At 36.3% G+C, this 18,261-nt stretch overlaps 1 protein-coding gene across 9 annotated transcripts in view; it reads right to left on the minus strand.

Moving 5' to 3' along the window:
* Positions 1-18,261, minus strand: part of VPS13B (vacuolar protein sorting 13 homolog B) — an 859,202-nt gene that overhangs the window by 397,961 nt on the left and 442,980 nt on the right. For all 9 annotated transcript variants that reach the window (XR_007728201.1, XM_050801187.1, XM_050801183.1 and 6 more), the window contains one exon: positions 17,985-18,205. Coding sequence is in view for 8 of the 9 variants with exons in the window: in XM_050801187.1 (XP_050657144.1) it covers positions 17,985-18,205 (221 nt within the window). In the remaining variant the exon portion in view is untranslated. The remainder of the gene's footprint in view (positions 1-17,984; positions 18,206-18,261) is intronic.

Raw genomic sequence — 18,261 nt, forward strand, 5'->3', positions numbered from 1 at the left:
AAATTGGAAAAAATCCCAAATGTACATTGACAGGTAGTGAACAAACTGAAGTGCATTCACATGACAGGATGCTGTTTAGCCATAAAAAGAAACTATTGATGCATGCAACAACGTGAATTAATCTCAAAATAATTATGCAGAATGAAAGAAGCTAGGATAAGAAAAACATGGTATGAATCAATTTATAGAGAATCCTAGAAAACAAAAATTAGTCTATAATGACAGAGTCAGTGGTAGCTGTGATGGGGAGGAATGGGAGAGAGGACTACATAAGAACATAAAGAAACTTTTGAAGATGTTAGACTGTGGGCATAGTTTCATGTGTGTATGTACGCCAAATCTTAACAAATTAGATAATTTAAGCATGCAGTTTATTGTATATTAAGTATACCTCAATAAAACATTTTTTAAAAATCTCTAAAAAATAAATACCATGTGAGGTGGCTTTATGTGAGTTCTGTATGAAGGTGACTTAATATCAACAATGTCTTGTGTATTGAATGCTGACCGAATAAAAATATGTAACGTTATTTTTAAAAAATTTATTCACACACATTTTTTCATTTAATCTATAGCTGTTCAGAAAAAAGATTCAATTTCACTGGAGAGGCTGAGAAAGGCCTCAAGAAGATATATTCCTGAAAGAGAGACAGGATTTAAATGAGTACAAAAAGTCATTCTACTCAGAAGTACAGAATGAACAAAAGCCAAGTGCAAGGGATGATCAAGACAAGATACAGGGCTGATGAGGAGTCCCTAGAGAGGAAAGGCCCAGGAGTATCAGGAGACAGTGTCAAAACAGAATCACTAAAGGCAGAGAGGAAGAAGGGAAGAAGAAAAACCATGGATATACAATGTCAGCGGAAATCAAGGAGAAACAGAATTTCACCAATCAATTTAGTGATCTGTGTTGAACAATGCAGAGCTCTAAGTTAATACAATCTTAGAAAAACTATTTCATTTGGTATGTAGGTTGTTACTAACCATTAAAACTCAGTTTTAAAAAGTTTTTTCTTTTTTTAACACAAAACAACTTTTCACATAAAAGATTACAGTTTAATTGTCCAGTTTAATTTTGTTTAAAAGTTAAAACAAAAATCAAGAGCTCAGGCCAGGCGTGGTGGCTCATGCCTGTAATCCCAGCATTTTGAGAGGCCAAGGCGGGAGGATCACCTGAGGTCAGGAGTTCAAGAGCAGCCTGGGCAACATGGTGAAACCCTGTCTGTACTAAAAATACAAAACATTAGCTGGGTGTGGTAGTGGGTGCCTGTAATCCTAGCTACTTGGGAGGCTGAGGCAGGAGAATTGTTTGCACCCGCGAAGTGGAGGCTGCAGTGAGCCGAGACCACACCATTAAACACCAGCCTGGGCAACAAAAACGAAACTCTGTCTCAAAAAAAAAAAAAAAAAAAAAATCAAGAGCTCAGAGAAATTAAAAATGGGTGAGTGGTGCAAGGATACAAATCCAGTTTTGTCCGAACTCAAAGCCTGTGTTCTTATACAGCAATGCCAAATTCCATTCCCTTGGTAAAAATTGATCAACATAAGAGCAATAAAAACATTAAATAAATGAATAGAAAACTGGCATAAATCTGTTATTTCTCTAGTTCCACATACTTATAGACCCCAAAATGCTAAGACAGTGTTGTATTCCTGTGAATGCCTATAAGAAAACAATGTATCAGTTTGCTGGCCAAAGGTAAACAGAAGTTTTATCACATTAAAAAAAAAAAAAAAAAAAAAAAAAAAAAAAAAAAAAGATCCTATGGGCTTTATTTTTTCTTTTTCTTTTTTTCTTTTTTTTTTTTAAAAATAAAGACAAGGTTTTGTTATGTTGCTCAAGTGGTCTCAAACTCCTGAGCTCAAGTGATCCTCCCATCTTAGCCCACTAAGTCGCTGGGATTACAGGATAGGCTCATTTAACTTTGGAATAAACATAGTATTTAGAGTCTGAGATACTAGTGACTAAAGACATTAAAGGAAACACGGTAACTTTGGTCACATAGTTAAGATGAAGGGAAGGGATAACAGAAATCTCCTCCAGTCACTAAAGCACCAAATATTCAACCAAGATAAATATACAGTGTCTAAGAACACTAAACGGCAATGAAAGTTCCAGGACTAACAGACAGACAGCAATGTCTGATACAATAATAAATTTGCTCTCAGCCTACCTTACATACATAGCCTTCTCTATTTTTAAAGTACACTAACTATATGAGGGTTCTGTATCTAGGCAACAATGAAATAAATTCAATAGTGTACAAGGGTCACAATTCTGATGTCATCCTAATGGATACGCCAAAGAAAGGTATTTAAGTAGGAATTATTTCCACAAAATGTAATCAAGAAGCATACACACTGGCTACAGTCAAAATCCCACAAACCTGACCGTATACCTCAGTATGCAAACTTAATGGGTCTATACAATATTCTGAGAATAGACTCACAGCTTTTAGCCCAATGGTATAAAAAGGACAAGAAGTATTCATTTGCACCTCATCCTTACAACAAATATATTTTAAAAACAAAAAGCAAACAACAAAAACAGATGGATTAATGAGAAAGCACAAGAAAGAAATTTTGAGCCATTAATTTTGAAAGAAAAAACAGTAAGACATTTTAGGATTCTATGGTCATGTGTATATCTGCGCTCATTTTAGGGGTCCATGATACTCCTTTTAAGACAGGATACCCAGAAAATAACAAGGAATATATAGGTATCTTTGACTATGAAAGATTAAACATTTCTGGCAAAAGATGTCAAACAGTTTAAAGGCAAATCAACTGCATTACAGTTATAAGGTTTGTATTTATAGAGTCTAAAGAAAGCTTTTACAAATTGCTAAGAAAAATGAATTTAATAGAAGACTGGCTAAATGATATGAATTAACAAATCACAAAAGAGCAAATTCACTGGACAATAAACATGTGAAAAAATGCTCAATCTTATTAGTATTTAGGAAAATATAAATTAATGTAAACTGTCAATTCACAAATGAGCAAATTCAATGGCCAATAAACATTTGAAGAGATGCTCAGCCATCGGGTGTCATTTCCTTTTAGCATGAAAATTGTTCTTTAGTACATCCTGTATGCAGTTCCTAATGGTGAGTCTTTTCTCTGAAAATGTTTTTCTTTAGTTTCCATTTATAAAAGTTATTTTTTGCTTAATTAATAACTTCTAAATTGATTGAGACCTTTTATTTTTTTTTATTTCCCTAAAGATGTTCTTCTGGCCTTCATGGTTTCTTATGAGAAATAAGCAGTTAATCAAATCTTAGTTCCCCTGAATGTAAGGTATTATACATGTATTTTCTTGTGATACTTTCAATATTTGTTGTTTACTTGCGGCTTTCAACAGTTGGATTATGAGGTATGTAGATATCACATTCTTTGCGTGTTTGTTTTATTCATCTTCATGTCTGCCTTACACGTAGTGCTCAGTAAGAATTTGCTTACTGCATATGGCAAAAAAAAAAATCAAGCCATCCTTCTGAGTTCTGAAAGCATCCAAAGAGAGTCTGGAAGCATAAGCTAAAGCAATCACTCACAACAAAGAGGTTTATTTAGAGACTCATGTTTTGTCATTACAATTTAGGTTAATCTGTCACTTGAAGATATCAAGGAGTATTAATCCCTAACCAAATCTTTTAATTTATATAGATTCTTCAGTGCTGTTATGTTGTGGTTTCACATCTCTTCAGGAATGTTGCTACATTTCACCAGGGATGTTCATACCAATTTGTAAAGAGGGTCTCACATTTTAATCAAAGTCAGTCTACACTAACAAAATGATATTCATATAACATTTCAGTGTTTACAAAATATTTTCATAAATATTTCAGACTTCCCAACAACCTTGTGATCAACTTTGGTTACATCACGTGGTGACAATTGAACACAATTTTGTTTATGAGGATTTATTGAGTAACTCCAAGGATTTTATGAGATTTATAAAGTAGAATTACATAAAGAGATAAGAATTATTACATTTTGGGTAAAAATGAACTCTCTGTACACAAGGTTCATTCAGCCTTGGAGCAATTCTAGAAAAAAGGTCCTTGGTATCAGGAGAACAGGAGAAAGGAGGCACTGGGAGCCAGGTGGCCCTGGAAGCCAGATAACTGAAGAAAGAACAACAGGGAAGGAGCAGACATAGGAAGGAAATACAAGGCCAAACACAAGCCCCATCTAGCTGATGACTTTGCTTAGAGCTGGTTTGTATTTAAACAACAACAAAATCTGAGCTCAGCTCCAAACAAAGTGGGTATCTAGAGAATATACCCAGTACTCTAGTTTTGAGCCAAAGTATTAGATTTACTAACACCATAAAAATCACAAAACTATTAAGTATCTCAAAGTAAATTTTAAAAATATGAATAAGAGTGGAGTCTAAGAATTTTTTTTGTGTTAGCTAGGATAGCTATGGATAACTAGAACATGTGGAGAAGGACTATCCTCTCACAGCTACAATGATCTTTTTTCCTAAGTTATAAGGACTTCGGTAGATAACTCCAAGTAGCACGGGGCTGTCTATTATATGTAGCTTTAGAGAGAGACTGAGCTACCACTAACTATAAACTATGACCTCAGAAAAACAACACTTCTATATCTTCCAAAAATATCATCATATCCCTTTGTAATAGGTCCTCTTCCTGTCACCCTCTCTTCCTTCTCTCTTCCTGTCCTGCTTCCAGGCAACAAGTAACCTACATTTTATCACTATATATTAATAGTAATCTGCATATCTTAACATTTTATGTAAATGGAATTATACAGTAAGTACTCTTTTTCCACCTGGCTTCTTTCAGTCAGCATAATGATTACAAGATTCATCAATGATCTTGCATTTTATCAATAATTCAGCCCTTTAATGGCTGACTAGTATTACCTCAGTATGAGTAGGCCATAATTTTTTTACTAATTCACCTGATGATAAACATGTGACCTGTGCCCCGTTTGGGGCTATACAAATAAAGCTGCTATATACATCTGTGTAAAAGACCTTTTGTGGACATACATTTTTGTTTCTCAGAGGAAATATATAGGGAGAAATGATTGGGTTGTATGCTAAGTGTGTGCCGAACTTTTTCAGAAATTGCCAAGGGGTTTCCAATGTTGTTACATCATTTTTACATTCTCACACGAGGTGTACGATGAGTTCCAGTTGGTCCACATGTTGAGTCTATCATTTATTTAAGCCAATCTAATAGGTGTGTATTTCTATTTCTTCATGATGTTTTTACCCCTGATAATGATACTGGGCATGTTTTCATATGCTTATTGACTATTCAAATAAATATTTTGTGAAGTATGTGTTCAAGTCTTTTCCCCATTATCTGTCTTTATGTTTATCATTTATTGTTCATCTTCATGTTATTGAGTAGAATTTTTAGGCCAGGCGCAGTGGCTCACACCTGTAATCCCAGCACTTTGGGAAGCCGAAGCAGGTGGATCGCTTGAAATCGGGAATTTGATACCAGCCTGGTCAACATGGTGAAACCCTGTCTCTACAAAAATACAAAAATTAGCCAGGTGCGGTGGCACACACCTGTGATCCCAGCTACTCAGGAGGCTAAGGCAGGAGAATCACTTGAACCCAGGAGGAGGAGGTTGCAGTGAGCTGAGATCGCATCACTGCACTCCACCCTGGGCAACAGAGGGAGACTCTGTCAGAAAGAAAAGAAAATGAAAAAGAAAAAGAAAAAAAGAGAAGAGAAGAGAAAAGAAAAGAGAAAAACAAAAAGAAAAAGAATACTTAAATATTTTGGATAACAGTCCATTGTTTGAAAAATGTCTTGTAAATACCTTCTCCAAATGCCTGGCTTTCTGCTATCTCAATGTGTCCTTCAAAAATTATTGTTTTTAAACTTGATTATGCCCAATATCAAGATGAATAAGCCATCAACGATTTGAGTCTTCCAAACTATGAGAAGATATATCTATTTATTTCTTTTAGGCGTTAAGTTTTCTCAGCAATGCTTTATGGTTTTCAGGATAGAGGTCTTAGGTATCTTTTGTTAGATTTATTCATTTATGTTTCTTGGATTTAGTAAAGAGTGAAAGTGATTTCATTCCATTTTCCAGTTGTCTGCTGCTAGTACATAAAAATACAATCAGTTTTAATACATTAACTTTGCCTCATAAAAGCTTGGTGAGTTTTGTTAGTTTTAGTAACAGTGTATTAGACTCCTTTGGGGTTTTCTATAAAATATGTTATATGTAAACAGTTTTACTTCTTCATTTCTTATCTTTATATCTTTTATTAATTTTTCTTGGTTTATTGTAATGGTTAGGAACTCTAATATGATACAGAATAGAGTTGAAAGCAGAAATCATGGGTTTTTTCCTGATCTCAGTGGGAAACAATTCAATATTTTACTATTATGTATGATATTTACCATTGTTTTCCCTTATATGATCTCTATAAGTTTGAGAATGTTACCTCCTACTTGTAATTTGCTGAGACTTCTCATCATGAATGCATGTTGAATTCTGTCAAACGTTTCACCTGAATTTATTGAGATGATCGTATGATTTTTCTCCTTTGTTTTGTTATTATGGTAAATTATATTGAATGACTTTTGAATGTTAAACCAAACTTGCATTTTTAAGATAACTCCTAGTTGGCCATTATATATTATGCTTTTTAGATATTGTTATCTTTGATTTGTTAACATTTGGTTAAGAATTTATGTATCAATTTCATGAGGGATATTAATACCTAATTTCCTTCTGTTGTAAAATCTTTTTGAAGTTTTGTTATTAGAGTTATGCTACCGTCATAAAACCAATTGGGCAAGGATGCTTCAGCCTTTATTTCTGGGAAAACATGTGTGTAACATTTATGTTATTTTTTCCAGAATATTTTATAGAATTCGTCCATCTAGATTGGAAGTTTTCTCCATGGGAAAGTTTTTGACATCACATTCAATTTTGTTAAAAGATATACAGCTATTTGGATTTGCTCTTTTCTTCTTGTGTCAACTTTGACGGAATTCTTTTCCAATGAAAATTTCCATTTCATGTAAGTTGTTGCATTTGTTGGCATAAAGTTGTTCATTATTCTTTTATTACGCTTTTAATGTTATCAACAACTCTTTATTCATGATATTAGTAGTTTGCATTTTTTCCTCCCCCTCTATTATTTCAGTACAGCTACGGAACTGTCAATTTTGTTGATCTTTTAAAAGAACCAGTTCACGGTTTTAATTTTCTATCTCTTGCTCATTTTTGTTAACTGTTCCATTCATCTCTGCTCATATCTTTGTTATTTTCTTCTTTTTACTTACTTTGGGTTTCTCTTGTTCTTTTCTTAGCTTTCTAAAGTTGAACCTTAAATGGCTGATTAAGATCTTTCTTCCTTTCTAATTATGTCTTTAAAGTTATATTTCCCTCTAAACACTGCCTTAGCTTATCCAGGTTTTTTAGTGTCATTCAATATTTTCTAATTTCCCAAATAATTTTGTCTTTGTTCCACAAATTATTTAGAAGCATGTTGTTTAATGTCCACATATTTAAAGTTTTTCTAGCTATTTTATTATTAATTTCTAATTTGACTGAGGTCAAATAATACTTTCATGTGATTTTAATCCTCTTAAAAATGAGACCATGTACACCTGTAAAAAAGTGCATCCTACGATTGTTGGATATACTGTTTTATAAATGCCAATTAGATCAAGGTGAGTTCATAGTATTTTCATATCTTCTAGATCTTCAATTATTTATTTTTAATACAGTTGTTTTATCCACTACTGAAACAGGTGTTATAAAAATTTCTTACTATGATTCTAGAATTATCTTTTCCCTTCATTCTGTTAATTTTTGTTTCATTTCACTCTATCTATGGTAACATGCTTTTTATTTATTTTATCTAAGATTAAAATAAGTAAGTCCAGTCTTCTTATGCTGACTGTTTGTATGGTGTATCTTTCACTATGCATCTATTTATAATCTGTTTCTTTATATTCAAGTAAAATACAATGTTAGGAATTATACAGTAGCATCTTGCTTTACTTCCAACTACAGATCTTTGCCTTTTACTTGGAGTGTTTCGAGCGATAATTTGTTAACTTTCTCTGTAAAGGGCCAGAGAGTAAATATTCTAGGCTTTGTGGGCCATACTGCTCTTTTATTCAATTCTGCAAGTATAGTATGGCAGAAACCATAGACAATATGTAAAAAATGAGTGTGGCCAAATTTGGCTTATGTGTATTAGTTTGCAGATTCCTAATTGAGACCATAAATATTTCATGTAATTATTAATGTATGTGGCTTAGCTCTATTATTTTATTTTTTGTACTGTTTTACCCTCCATTTTTTGTTCCTTTTGTTACTTTTTCCCAACTTCTTTTGGCTTCTTTGAATATTTTTTAGTATTTAATTTTAATTCCTCATTGGCTTTTTGGCTTTATCCTTTGGTATTTTTGCATTTTCTTATTACTTGGGCTAAGAGAGTAAAACATACGCACCTAATCTTTCAGTCTACTTAAGAGTTTATATTGTACCACTTCATATGATATGTAGAAACTTGGCAACCATAGATCCTTTTACTCCATCTTCCTCTAGCCTTAATGCTATAGTTGTCTTGTATGTTACATCTACATACACTGAAAAAACCAGCAGACAATGTTATGCTTTTTGCTTTCAAGCATCATACATATTTTTAAACAGTTTTTTTAAATTATTTACCCAGCTGTTTACCCTTTCTGTTGGTTTTCCTTCACTCCTGAAGATCTAATTTTACATCTAGTATCATTTTCCTTTACCTTGAAGAATTTCCTTTAGCATTTCTTGTAGAATAGAGCAGCTGGTGACAAACTTTCTTAGCTTCCCTTCATCTAAAAATGGGTTTATTTCTCTTTCATTTCTGTGGGGTATCTTCACTAGGTTAACAGTTCTTTTATGTTAGCACTTCCAAAATATTGTTCCAATGTCTTCCGTCTCTTACGATTATTAATGAGAAATCTATTCTCATTCAAATGATTGTTTGCTTATATGGAATGTGTCTTTTCCTATAACTGCTGTCAAAATTTTTTAAAATTTATCATTGATTTTCAATATTTTAATCACAATGTGTCCAAATGCTTGTCACTTTGGGTTTATCCTGTTTGGGATTAGGTGAACTTCTTGGACGCGTAAAAGACTATCTCTTTCCCCAAATTTGCAAAGTTTTCTGTAATTATTTCCTCTTTTTTTTTTTTTTCTATCCCAATCCTTTATCTCCTCTCCTTCTGAAACTCCAAGTAGAAAACAACATTAGACTTTTCTATTCTATAACTATTGGAGCGCTGTTCATTTTTTAAAAAAACCTTTTTCCTTTCTTTTTCAAATTCAGTAATTTCTACTGATCTATGTTCAAGTTTAGTAACTCTTTCTTCTATCATCTCCAGGCTACCTTTAAGCCCACACAATATGGTTTTCTTCCTTCAGGTACTGTATTTTTTAGTTCTAAAATTCCATTTGATTCTTTTTATACTTTTTATTCCTCAATTGAGATTTATTACCTTTTCATTCAGTATGCTTTTGTTTACACCTCATAAAAATTTCTAAAAGCTGCCTTAAAGTCGTTTTGCAATTCAATTATTTTAAAACAAGCTGAGAACATGCATTTATGTGGGGGTAGTCAATTGCTTGTTTTTGAATTTTTCCTAGAGTATATAGGAATAATCAGTGGGAAAGATAGGCTGAGGGAACTTATACTGCCATGCTAAGAGATCTCTTATGTTTTCCTTTTTAACAACTTCTGTGATAAAGGGTCTAAAGAAGTTGAATCTGTTCCTCTACATTCTATCTAGCAAAGCTGCCTAACAAAGTACCATAAACTGGGTGGGTTAAAACAACAGAAATATATTGTCTCAAAGTTATTGGAGGCTACAGTCTAAAATCAAGGTATCAGTAGGGCCATGCACCCTCTGAGATTCTGAGTACAATCCTTCCTTGGCTCTCTTGCCTAGCTTCTTCTGGTGGGAACTAGCTACCTTGGGTGTTCCTTGGCTTACAGCTCCACTAGTTCAATCTTTGCTTCCATGTTCACATGACAATTTCCCTGTGTATCTTTACATCATTTTCCTTTTGTATAAGTCTATGACCAAATTTTTCTATTTTATAAGGATACCAGTCACATTGGGTCACCCTAATGACCTCATTTTAACTTACTTCTGTTACAAACCTATAACCAAATAAGGTTATATTCTGAGATACACAAGGTTAGAACTTCAACATATATTTTTGCGGGGACACAATTCAACACATAACAGTTTCCCTTCCTTTTAAAAACACTTTAAAGCAACCGTTAGCAGTAGCACTCAAAGACTACTCTCAAAGAAGGTAACTCATTTCATGATTATTTTCTTCTATATCACTATGGGTATAATGGAAAGGCAAATGGCCATTAAACTGAAATATTTAGTATCATTCAAAAGTATTCACAACTGATTCTAAAATAAATGAACAAGCACTTTGAGAGGCTGAGGCAGAAGGATCACTTGAAGCCAGGAGTTCAAGATCATCCCAGACAACAAAGCGATACCCTGTTCTACAAATAAATAAAAATGAAATAAATTAGCTGGTTGTGGTGGCATGTGCCTATAGTCACAGCTACTTAGGAGGTTCAAATGGGACAACTGCTTGAATCTAGAAGTTTGAGGCTGCATGAGCTGTGATTGCACCACTGCACTTCAGCCTGGGGGACCAAGCAAGACCCTGTCAAAAGAAAGAAAAGAAAAGAAAAGAAAAAAGAAAAGGAAAGGAAAGGAAAGGAAAGGAAAGGAAAGGAAAGGAAAGGAAAGGAAAGGAAGCACACAAACAAAAATATAGTTAATTGTCACGTGAGAGTAAAATGTAAAACATTTAACATTTATCACTAATACTGCTTCATAAAAAGTGAATTAAACCCCCAGAACAAGATGGCCGAATAGGAACAGCTCCAGTCTCTAGCTCCCAGCACGAGCGACACAGAAGACAGGTGATTTCTGCATTTTCAACTGAGGTACCGGGTTTATCTCACTGGGGAGTGCCAGACAATCAGTGCTTGTCAGCTGGTGCAGCTCGACCAGCAAGAGCTGAAGCAGGGCGAGGCATCATCTCACCTGGGAAGCACAAGGGGGAAGGGAATTCCCTTTCCAAGCCAGAGGAACTGAGACACACAACACCTGGAAAATCGGGTAACTCCCACCCTAATACTGCACTTTACCAAGGGTCTTAGCAAACGGCATACCAGGAGATTATATCCCACACCTGGCCGGGAGGGTCCCACACCCACGGAGCCTCCCTCATTGCTAGCACAGCAGTCTGAGATCTAACTGCAAGGCAGCAGCAAGGCTGGGGGAGGGGCGCCCACAATTACTGAGGCTTAAGTAGGTAAACAAATTACTGAGGCTTAAGTAGGTAAACAAAGCCACCAGGAAGCTCGAACTGGGTGGAGCCCACAGCAGATGGGCCTGCCTGTCTCTGTAGACTCCACCTCTGGGGACAGGGCATTGCTAAACAAAAAGCAGCAGAAACCTCTTCAGATGCAAATGACCCTGTCTGACAGCTTTGAAGAGAGCAGTGGCTCTCCCAACACAGAGGGTGAGATCTGAGAACGGACGGACTGCCTGCTCAAGTGGGTCCCTGACCCCTGGGTAGCCTAACTGGGAGACATCCCGCACTAGGTGCAGACCGACATCCCACACCTCACAGGGCGGGGTACACCCCTGAGACGAAGCTTCCAGAGCAAGAATCAGACAGGAACACTCGCTGTTCAGCAATATTCTATCTTCTGCAGCCTCTGCTGCTGATACCCAGGCAAACAGGGTCTGGAGTGGACCTCAAGCAATCTCCAACAGACCTGCAGCTGAGGGTCCTGACTGTTAGAAGGAAAACTAACAAACAGAAAGGACACCCACACCAAAATCCCATCAGTACGTCACCATCATCAAAGACCAAAGGCAGATAAAACCACAAAGATGGGGAAAAAGCAGGGCAGAAAAGCTGGAAATTCAAAAATTAACAGCGCAACTCCCCCTCAAAAGGAACGCAGCTCATGGCCAGCAATGGATCAAAGTTGGACGGAGAATGACTTTGACGAGTTGAGAGAAGAAGGCTTCAGTCCATCAAACTTCTCAGAGCTACAGGAGGAATTACGTACCCAGCGCAAAGAAACTAAAAATCTTGAAAAAAGAATGGAAGAATGGATAACTAGAATAATCAATGCAGAGAAGGCTATAAACGAACTGACAGAGATAAAACCCATGACACGAGAAATACGTGACAAATGCACAAGCTTCAGTAACCCACTCGATCAACTGGAAGAAAGAGTATCAGCGATTGAGGATCAAATGAATAAAATGAAACGAGAAGAGAAGTCTAAAGAAAAAAGAGGAAAAAGAAATGAACAAAGCCTTCAAGAAGTATGGCATTATGTGAAAAGACCAAATCTACGTCTGATTGGGGTGCGTGAAAGTGAGGGAGAAAATGGAAACAAGTTGGAAAACACTCTTCAGGATATCATCCAGGAGAACTTCCCCAACCTAGTAGGGCAGACCAACATTCAAATCCAGGAAATACAGAGAACACCACAAAGATACTCCTCGAGAAGAAAAACTCCAAGACACATAATTGTCAGATGCACTGAAGTTGAAATGAAGGAAAAAATGTTAAGGGCAGCCAGAGAGAAAGGTCGGGTTACCCACAAAGGGAAGCCCATCAGACTAACAGCAGATCTCTCGGCAGAAACTCTACAAGCCAGAAGAGAGTAGGGGCCAATATTCAACATTCTTAAAGAAAAGAATTTTAAACCCAGAATTTCATATCCAGCCAAACTAAGTATCATCAGTGAAGGAGAAATAAAATCCTTTACAGATAAGCAAATGCTTAGAGATTTTGTCACCACCAGGCCTGCCCTACAAAAGATCCTGAAGGAAGCAATAAACATGGAAAGGAACAACTGGTACGGGTCATTGCAAAAACAAGCCAAAATGTAAAGACCATTGATGTTAGGAAGAAACTGCATCAACTAACGAGCAAAATAACCAGCTAATATCACAACGACAGGATCAAGTTCACACATAACAATATTAACCTTAAATATAAATGGACTAAATGGCCCAATTAAAAGACACAGACTGGCAAATTGGATAACGAGTCAAGACCCATCAGTTTGGTGTATTCAGGAAACCCATCTCACATGCAGAGACACACATAGGCTCAAAATAAAGAGAGAGAGGAAGATCTACCAAGCAAATGGAGAAAAAAAAGCAGGGGTTGCAATCCTAGTCTCTGATAAAACAGACATTAAACCATCAAAGATCAAAAGAGAGAAAGAAGGCCATTACATAATGGTAAAGGGATCAATTCAACAGGAAGAGATAACTATCCTAAATATATATGAACCCAACAGGAGCACCCAGATTCATAAAGCAAGTCCTTAGAGACTTAGACTCCCATACAATAATAATGGGAGACTTCAACACCCCACTGTCAACATTAGACAGATCAATAAGACAGAAAGTTAACAAGGATATCCAGGAATTGAACTCAACTCTACACCAAGTGGACCTAATAGACATCTACAGAATTCTCCACCCAAAATCAACAGAATATACATTCTTCTCAGCACCACATCGCACTTATTCCAAAATTGACCACATAACTGGAAGTAAAGCACTCCTCAGCAAATGTACAAAAACAGAAATTATAGTAAACTGTCTCTCAGACCACAGTGCAATCAAACTAGAACTCAGGACTAGGAAACTCAATCAAAACCGCTCAACTACATGGAAACTGAACAACCTGCTCCTGAATGACTACTGGGTACATAACGAAATGAAGGCAGAAATAAAGATGTTCTTTGAAACCAATGAGAACAAAGATACAACATACCGGAATCTCTGGGACACATTTAAAGCAGTGTGTAGAGGGAAATTTATAGCACTAAATGCCCACAAGAGAAAGCTGGAAAGATCAACAATTGACACTCTAACATCACAACTAAAAGAATTAGAGAAGCAAGAGCAAATACATTCAAAAGCTAGCAGAAGGCAAGAAATAACTAAGATCAGAGCAGAACTGAAGGAGATAGAGACACAAAAAACCCTCCAAAAAATCAATGAATCCAGGAGCTGGTTTTTTGAAAAGATCAACAAAATTGATAGACCGCTAGCAAGACTAATAAAGAAGAAAAGAGAGAAGAATCAAATAGACGCAATTAAAAATGATAATGGGGATATCACCACCGACCCCACAGAAATACAAACTACCATCAGAGAATACTATAAACACCTCTACGCAAATAAACTAGAAAATCTAGAAGAAATGGATAATTTCTTGGACACTTACACCCTCCCAAGACTAAACCAGGAGGAAGCTGAATCCCTGAATAGACCAATAGCAGGCTCTGAAATTGAGGCAATAATTAATAGCCTACCAACCAAAAAAAGTCCAGGACCAGATGGATTCACAGCTGAATTCTACCAGAAGTACAAGGAGGAGCTGGTACCATTCCTTCTGAAACTATTCCAATGAATAGAAAAAGAGGGAATCTTCCCTAACTCATTTTATGAGGCCAACATCATCCTGATACCAAAGCCTGGCAGAGACACAACAAAAAAAGAGAATTTTAGACCAATATCCCAGATGAACATGGATGCAAAAATCCTCAATAAAATACTGGCAAACCAGATCCAGCAGCACATCAAAAAGCTTATCCACCATGATCAAGTGGGCTTCATCCCTGGGATGCAAGGCTGGTTCAACATTCGCAAATCAATAAATGTAATCCAGCATATAAACAGAACCAAAGACAAAAACCACATGATTATCTCAATAGATGAAGAAAAGGCCTTCCACAAAATTCAACAGCACTTCATGCTAAAAACGCTCAATAAATTCGGTATTTATGGAACGTATCTCAAAATAATAAGAGCTATTTATGACAAACCCACAGCCAATATCATACTGAATGTGCAAAAACTGGAAAAATTCCCCTTGAAAACTGGCACAAGACAGGGATGCCCTCTCTCACCACTCCTATTCAACATAGTGTTGAAAGTTCTGGCTAGGGCAATCAGGCAAGAGAAAGAAATAAAGGTACTCAGTTAGGAAAAGAAGAAGTCAAATTGTCCCTGTTTGCAGATGACATGATTGTATATTTAGAAAACCCCATCATCTCAGCCCAAAATCTCCTTAAGTTGATAAGCAACTTCAGCAAAGTCTCAGGATACAAAATTAACGTGCAAAAATGACAGGCATTCTTATACACCAGTAACAGACAAACAGAGAGCCAAATCAGGAATGAACTTCCATTCACAATTGCTTCAAAGAGAATAAAATACCTAGGAATCCAACTTACAAGGCATGTAAAGGACCTCTTCAAGGAGAACTACAAACCAATGCTCAGTGAAATCAAAGAGGATACAAACAAATGGAAGAACATACCATGCTCATGGATAGGGAGAATCAATATCGTGAAAATGGCCACACTGCCTAAGGTAATTCATAGATTCAATGCCATCCCCATCAAGCCTCCAATGACTTTCTTCACAGAATTGGGAAAAACTGCTTTAAAGTCCATATGGAACCAAAAAAGAGCCTGCATTGCCAAGACAATCCTATGTCAAAAGAACAAAGCTGGAGGCATCACACTACCTGACTTCAAACTATACTATAAGGCTACAGTAGCCAAAATAGCATGGTACTGGTACCAAAACAGAGATATAGACCAATGGAACAGAACAGAGTCCTCAGAAATAATACCACACATCTATAGTTATCTGATCTTTAACAAACCTGAGAAAAACAAGAAATGGGGAAAGGATTCCCTATTTAATAAATGGTGCTGGGATAATTGGCTAGCCATAAGTAGAAAGCTGAAACTGGATCCTTTCCTTACTCCTTATATGAAAATTAATTCAAGATGGATTAGAGACTTAAATGTTAGACCTAATACCATAAAAACCCTAGAAGAAAACCTAGGTAGTACCATTCAGGACATAGGCATGGGCAAGGACTTCATGTCTAAAACACCAAAAGTAACGGCAACAAAAGCCAAAATTGACAAATGGGATCTAATTAAACTAAAGAGTTTCTGCACAGCAAAAGAAACTACCATCAGAGTGAAAAGGCAACCTACAGAATGGGAGAACATTTTTGCAGTCTACTCATCTGACAAAGGGCTAATATCCAGAACCTACAAAGAACTGAAACAAATTTACAAGAAAAAAACAAACAACCCCATCAAAAAGTGGGCAAAAGATATGAACAGACATTTCTCAAAAGAAGACATGCATACAGCCAACAGACACATGAAAAAATGCTCATCATCACTGGCCATCAGAGAAATGCAAATCAAAACCACAATGAGATACCATCTCACACCAGTTAGAATGGCAATCATTAAAAAGTCAGGAAACAACAGGTGCTGGAGAGGATGTGGAGGAATAGGAACACTGTTACACTGTTGGTGGGACTGTAAACTAGTTCAACCATTGTGGAAAACAGTATGGCAATTCCTCAAGGATCTAGAACTAGAAATACCATATGACCCAGCCATCCCATTACTGGGTATATGCCCAAAGGATTATAAATCATGCTGCTATAAAGACACATGCACACGTATGTTTATTGTGGCACTATTCACAATAGCAAAGACTTGGAATCAACCCAAATGTCCATCAGTGACAGACTGGATTAAGAAAGTGTGGCACATATACACCATGGAATACTATGCAGCCATAAAAAGGGATGAGTTTGTGTCCTTGTAGGGACATGGATGCAGCTGGAAACCATCATTCTCAGCAAACTATCACAAGAACCGAAAACCAAACACCGCATGTTCTCACTCATAGGTGGGAACTGAACAATGAGATCACTTTGACTTGGGAAGGGGAACATCACACACCGGGGCCTATTATGGGGAGGGGGGCGGGGGGAGGGACGGCATTGGGAGTTATACCTGATGTAAATGACTAGTTGATTGGTGCTGATGAGTTGATGGGTGCAGCACACCAACATGGCACAAGTATACATATGTAACAAACTTGCACATTGTGCACATGTACCCTAGAACTTAAAGTATAATAATAAAAAAAATAAAAAATAAAAAAAAATTTTTTTTAAAGTGAATTAAAACAAAACAAAAAATTTTGAGAGAAAGAGTCTTGCTTTATTGCCCAGGCTGGAGTGCAGTGGCTACTCCCAGGTGCAATCATAGGACACCACAGCCTCTAACTTCTGGGCTCAAGTGATCCTCCTGCCTCGGCCTCCTGAGTAGCTGGGACTACAGGCATGTGCCATCAAGCTCAACTAAGTTGAACCTACTTAAAAAAACACTCTTTAAAAACTGGCTTATAACAATTAATGCTACGTTAAATATAAATTTATCACTATTGACCTAGAGTGTCCAATAATCTTCTAAAAAGGATTATTTTAAAATATAACTCTAAATAGTATTCAGCTTTGACAATCTACAGAGAAAATATAACACAGTCTATTTGAGGTTAAGTAAACAAGTGCTACATTGTATGCAACTATTTGTGTAAACACAGGTGATCTGAATTCACATTAAACTGTAAAATTACAAGATACAGCATGATTGGTGTATGACAACTGAAATCTTTTTCTTTTTAAAAATATTGCATCATAAGCAAAGAAGTTCTGAGTGAGAATCTGAATGAAAATTACATTTGATCAGTTCAACAAACTCTTCCAGTTTAACAGTAAAATAGTTCTTCAGTGTTTAAAAACATTACATCTGCAACTGATTTCATGCCATCGGCCAAAAGATACATTTGTGCTGCCACCATTACATTTTCAGAAGAGTTTAAATTACACAACTTGAGAGAGCTTCAAAGCAATTCTTAATCTAACCACCCTGATCTTGATGGCCAAGTTAAAAATAATTTAGGATACTTAAGAGAAGAGAAACCCTTCAACAAAAAGGATAACAATTGCTTTTAAATCACATTACTTTAAATTTCCTTTCATAAATCAAATGTACCAACCTGGGGATTAGAGCATTTTATCTCTAGTGACTCTAGGTCAACATGGAGACAGACAACAAATGAATGTCGTGTATCAGGTCCCGTAGCAAGTAGTTTTTGAGACGTGACAGCTAGAGTGGAGGTGCAACCCATAGGTTCCACTAGGCAAAGTGTCACTTGTTTTCCAAGAAGGGTATATATGCTGAAATGATGTAAGCTGATCGTCCAAGGAAAAGCATCACCTGATATAGGGGACAAAAGGGAATAGGGAAGCACACAAACAAAAACACAATTAATT

Source organism: Macaca thibetana, chromosome 8 (genome assembly GCF_024542745.1).
Source record: "Macaca thibetana thibetana isolate TM-01 chromosome 8, ASM2454274v1, whole genome shotgun sequence".
NCBI lineage: Eukaryota > Metazoa > Chordata > Mammalia > Primates > Cercopithecidae > Macaca > Macaca thibetana.